The sequence below is a fragment of the Salminus brasiliensis genome, unplaced genomic scaffold (genome assembly GCF_030463535.1).
Source record: "Salminus brasiliensis unplaced genomic scaffold, fSalBra1.hap2 scaffold_128, whole genome shotgun sequence".
NCBI lineage: Eukaryota > Metazoa > Chordata > Actinopteri > Characiformes > Bryconidae > Salminus > Salminus brasiliensis.
The window spans coordinates 24,001-30,000 of NW_027326660.1; the positions used below are offsets into that span (position 1 = coordinate 24,001).

At 44.8% G+C, this 6,000-nt stretch overlaps 1 protein-coding gene across 1 annotated transcript in view; it reads right to left on the reverse strand.

The window, feature by feature from the left end:
* LOC140548833 (T-cell immunomodulatory protein-like) overlaps positions 1-6,000 on the reverse strand; it is a 44,654-nt gene that overhangs the window by 18,460 nt on the left and 20,194 nt on the right. The window contains exon 4 of the mRNA XM_072672007.1: positions 3,550-3,631. Within this exon, the coding sequence (XP_072528108.1) occupies positions 3,550-3,631 (82 nt within the window). The remainder of the gene's footprint in view (positions 1-3,549; positions 3,632-6,000) is intronic.

A 6,000-nucleotide genomic window follows, 5' to 3' on the forward strand; every position in this document is an offset into this window, starting at 1 on the left:
CAGCTCCTCAATGCTGGGGGGCTTTAGATACACCCCTCTAGCCCACGCCTGGATTGAGGAGGCATGGTGCCGATAGGTTCATGATGTTGATTCATCTGCTCCAGAGAGTCCTATTCTATTGGCAGTACTTCTTCTCTACATGGAGCAGACAAGATATGGAGCTCTGGGGTCTAAATTGTAAGAGTGTGTGAAACTACCTCCACCATGTTTGGAAGCTGCACTGTAGCTTTACTAGGATGCACGCAAGGTGTTGAGCGTCAAAATAGTCCCTGAAGAAAACGTACGGTCATCAGATTCTCCACTGTTCTACATGGTGATGGATGGAGAGTGAGGCGGAGACCTCCTCCACTCGCTAAACCCCTCTCTGAGAGGCTGGGTGAAGAGTCCAGATCATTAATATCATATTTAATAAACACTTATCTGTGTGTGAGTCCAGCATTGATCCATTCACACACACACACACACACACACACACACACACACACACGTCTCACCCCATTCCCACCTCCATTCATCATCATAAATCACACTGTCTGTACCCCTCGCTCGCTCGCTGTGTTCCACTCACATCATCTCTCTCTCTCTTCTACTTTCATTTCTTCCACTTTGTCTACCCCCATCTCTACGCCCTGCTCTCTTCCCTCTAAATGTAGGTATTGTGATATACACTGAGGAGGAGGAGCTACAGTCTCTCATTAGGGTGAATATTAATAACGCTCTAAATGTAGGTATTGTGATATACACTGAGGAGGCGGAGCTACAGTCTCTCATTAGAGTGAATATTAATAACGCTCTAAATGTAGGTATTGTGATATACACTGAGGAGGAGGAGCTACAGTCTCTCATTAGGGTGAATATTAATAACGCTCTAAATGTAGGTATTGTGATATACACTGAGGAGGAGGAGCTACAGTCTCTCATTAGGGTGAATATTAATAACTCTAAATGTAGGTATTGTGATATACACTGAGGAGGAGGAGCTACAGTCTCTCATTAGGGTGAATATTAATAACGCTCTAAATGTAGGTATTGTGATATACACTGAGGAGGAGGAGCTACAGTCTCTCATTAGGGTGAATATTAATAACGCTCTAAATGTAGGTATTGTGATATACACTGAGGAGGAGGAGCTACAGTCTCTCATTAGGGTGAATATTAATAACTCTAAATGTAGGTATTGTGATATACACTGAGGAGGCGGAGCTACAGTCTCTCATTAGAGTGAATATTAATAACGCTCTAAATGTAGGTATTGTGGATACCGATGCGGCTGCATCTATGACCTGATTGGCTGAGAATGGTTCTGGTACGATCATTTATCCTCATCATCACACAATCAATATTCATCTCAACCTTTTCACGCTAGACCTGCTTTAATTTTATTAGTCTAAACTGGTCCAATTTACCTGGACTTCAACTCTGAAATGTACTGATTTAACCTGCGACTGTAAGAGAACACAGCAGCGGAGCTGAACAACAGTATGGGTATCAGACTGGGGCACAACGCGGTACAGGTATAAGCATATTGGGATTCACATTGGGATTCCGGTCCTCTCACTCGCCACGAAAATCCCATTAAACAGGATGGGATTCAACAAGCTTTTACCAGCAGACAGCTCCTTCACTCCTGTAACACTGTCCTCTCTGAAAACCTAAACTCTAGGACAAAAGGACTAAAGGGAAGGTCAGAAATGGTGTGAATAATAGGAATGATGTGAATAATGGGAATCATAGGTTTGGTGGCAGTGCCAAAATCAATGGGAATGGCAGGAATGCTGGGAATCATTAGTACAATGGGAAATCAGAATGATGGGAAGTGTGAAATTATGGGAATGAGGAGGATAACACAAGTTATAAGACTGATGGGAATGAGGAGCCAAGTAATCCAGCCACTGGACTACTGCCAGAGGGTCGCTGGTTCGAATCCCGGGTCATGCTGCTTGCCATCAGCTGCTGGAGTTCTGAGAGGGCACATCTGGTCTTGCTCTCTTTGGGTGGGTCGATGTCTCTCTCTCTCTCTCTATCCATCCACATCAGTTCAGAGTGATGCTGGCCGGCACAAGCGTCTGCCATCCGATGCACCAGAGCTGGGTACCCGGCACTTTCCTCCGAGCACAATGGTTGCCGGGGGACCTTGAAAAGAGGCGGTGGCAGGGTGCTCGTGTTGAAGGAGGCATGTGTCAGCCCTCATTCTCTCGCTACATGTGATGGGGAGAGTTCTAACAAGTGAAAATTGGATAAATTGAGTAAAAATGATATAAAATTAAATAAATAATAATAATAAAAATATGAAGTCCAGAATGATGGGAATAATGGAAATGATAGACTACACTCGGGATAAATTGTGGGCATATGATTTTCTGCTGTAGCTTTAATCTTCGATGACTTTAATCTTCACTCCGAGCTTCAGGCTGTGATCCGCTCTAGCCTGGACAAGCTTCAGCTCCAGCGCAACATTCCTACTTAAGAACCAGCAACCTCCTGGGTTCTCTGCTGCCGGAACACAAAGCTGAGTACACGCGACATTTTCTACAGTGCTCAAAGAACAAAATCAGATAAAGCAGGAAAAAAAGGGGGGGGGGTGTAGTGGTGATGGGGGGGGGGGGTGTCCTTGTTTGCTCAGATAAGCCCCGGCTTTGAACAAAAGGCCAAGCTCCTCAGAGATAAGGCATTTGAATCATATAGGTCATTTCCCTCCGCTTATCAATCATTTACATTACATGAGACGCCTCCGCTGGTGTCATTCCTGCTACTCTACAGCGATCCACCGGCTTCTGGAAAGGGGGAATTTGTTTGGTAAATGTTTAATGGGATCCCACTGTGGTTAAAGGATTACAGTATGTGTGTGTGTGCCAGTGTAATAAAAATCAAAATATTATTATGGGTGGAGAAAAGTCCAAGAGCTCTCAAAGTCACAAAGTAGAGTCACTGAGAGTGCTCCATGCCAAAAGTTTGTGGACACCCCTTCTAATGAGCGCATTTACCTACTTTGAGGTGCACCCACTGCTGACACAGATGTGCAAATGCAAGCACACACACACACAGAGAGCTTGTCTAGTCCATGTAGAGGAGGAGGAGGACTGCCAATAGAATAGGACTCTCTGGGGCAGATAAATAAACATGACCCTATCAGCACCATGCTGCCTAATAATGCCAGGTGTGGGCTAGAGGGGTATAAAGCCCCCCAGCATTGAGGAGCTGTGGAGCAGTGGAAGAACTGTGTTCTCTGGAATGATGGTGCTGATGCTCCATTCAGAACATTTTGGGATGAGTTGGGGGAGTTGGGGATGATGAGGTGGGGTGGTGATCATCTATCCAACATCTTGACCTCACTAACGCTCTTGTTGCAGTATGCAATCAAATCCTCACAGCAATGCTCCTCCTCCAAAATCTAGTAGAAAGTCTTCTTCTCTGGACAGTAGAGACAGTTACTCCAACAAAAGCAGGATCAGCTTTTTTCATACCCTTGATTTCAGGAGAAACAAGCAGGCGTCCAAATACTTTTAAAAGTCCATGTAGTGTAGATGCTATATCTAAGCTCAAACTCACCAAAATCCACGAAAGCAGACTGTCCCACCTTCTTCACATTCTCCGGCGCTTTTCCCGAGTGATTCCGGGTGAAGCTCCCGTTCTGCGGAAGAAGGACATTTAAAAGGATTAAAAACAAAAGGAAATGGATGCAGACGGAAAATCGGATGACTTTTTTTATCAGCAGTCTTTGATTCCCGACGCCCCGTCTGGCAGCTGAGTGACGGCACTGAGGACTTCAAAACCGCTCCGCAGCTCACAGCCAGGGCAGTCAGCACCGCGTCGGGAAAAACGGCTAATTTAGACGATCGCAGGATCAGAGGTGGATTACGGGAATGGCAAACCCAAGAGGAATGTCAGAAATGACAGGAATGACTTCAATGGTGGTACTGATCAGAATGATGGAAATGATGGGATTGAGAGACAATAACCAGAAGGACAGAACTAATGGATGAAAGAACTAGGGATGCACCGATCCGATATTAGGATCGGATATCGGTCCTGATATTAACAAAATTAGCTGGATCAGGTATCGGATAATTATTAGGCCGATCCATGGAACTGATCCTTTCACTTTAATTTGCTGGTGCAAGACTGAACTAAACGTGCAAATAAATAAATGGCAAATGGTAATTTTGGTTAATTTGTTATATTTATATAAAGTAATGTTTAAGTCAATCCTGATGCCTTAAGTTTCTCCCATATGGTGAGATATATACAGTTCATTAATTCAGCAATGGTATCAGACTGGTATCGGGTATCGACCGATATGCAAAGTTTATATATCGGTATTGGTATCGGAACTGAAAAGGCTGGATCAGTGCATCCCTAATAACAACTAATAACTAGAATAATGGGTATGACTGTGGAAAGGGCAGGATTAGAAGGAACGGTAGAAACAGCAGGAATAATGAACTGAAATATGACTAAAGTCTACCATGTAAATAAAGCATTAGCCCCGCCCACACGTATCCAGACAGGTTTTTTGGCAGTGTTTCGGCCTCCAGTCTACACGACAGCAGCAATTTTGGTCACTGCGCTCTCCAAGGTATTCAGGATACCTCAAATACCTCCTAAAGCTGGAGCTCCGTTGATGAGGGGGTCATCTAAAGTTCAAACGCTTTCAACATTTGTCTGATGTGCGTCGGCCGAGCCTCGGCGCAGCCAATAGGTGGCCAATAGTGGGTGTGTCTGGACGTTGCCTCCAACAAGGATGAAAGGCTACTGGACACAAGCTGCGCAAAACCCGCCTGCAAACCTATCGTGATCCATCGTCGTTAAAGGGTGAACACGGAAGCATCGGGCGTCGGCCCAAGCTGCTCCTCCGGGCTTGTAGTTACCAGGGTTGAAACTAGCTGAGAAGAAAGAGCCTCTGAAATGAATCTGAAGGCTAACATGCTGTCTCCAACTAGCCAGCACACATCCGCAGGCCCTCCCGACCAGCAAGCGCCATGTTTCCTGCAAGTGGTGTGGACAGCAGCTCGCACAGTTCAGTGAGATAAAGTGAACTACAGCAGCCATAACACTACAGCGTCCTCACACAGACAGCACCACAGCTCCGATTTCCACACAGGAATTAATGGAAATACTGTCCTATTACAGGTATATCACTCACAAGCTGCTATTTCCTGACTTGTTTAGTGCACTACGTAGGGAGCAGTGTGTGATTTGGGACTAAACCCGCATTCTCTTCTTTCTACGCGGTGTTTGATGTCTCTCTATATGCGTGTGAATGCGTGTGAACGGGGTCTGAGAGTAACTCTATATACTACAGTATACTATAAGCTCACTTACAGCACTTTCACACTCTCTGCCCAACACCTTATGCTATTTATCATCACACACACACACACACTTTCTCTCCGAAAAGGCTTTCAGACAGAACATCAAATGATTTCAGCGCTTGAAGAAACAGAATAATTGAAAGAACAAAGAAATCACTGAAGAACAGCTGAAACAGATAAACAAACATTCAGACATTAAAGAAAGATATCAAACACAAAGGGGAGAGATCAATACGCACACTTTCTCCTTCACTGACCACTCTACAGACACACGCTCTGTCCATCTGGTCATTCATCCGTCCAGCTATCTGTCTGCGTATCTATCTAACCATTCGTCCAGCAGTTTGTCTACCTGTCTGTCTATTGAGCGACCTGTCAATCAGTCTGTCTGTCGACTAATCTACCTATCCATCCATTTTTCGCTTGTATGTCTATTGATCGACCAGTCCAATAGTCTGTCTGTCTATCTGTCTATTGATCGACCGGTCCACCAGTCTGTCTTTCTGTTTATTAATCGACCTATCCATCAGTCTGTCAGTCTGTCTGTCGATTAATCGATCCGTTTGTCAGTCTGTCTATTAATCTACCTATCCATCAGTCCATCTGTCTGTCTGTCTGTCCACCTATTAATCTACCTATCTATCAGTCCATCTGTCTGTCTGTCAGTCCACCTATTAATCAACCTATA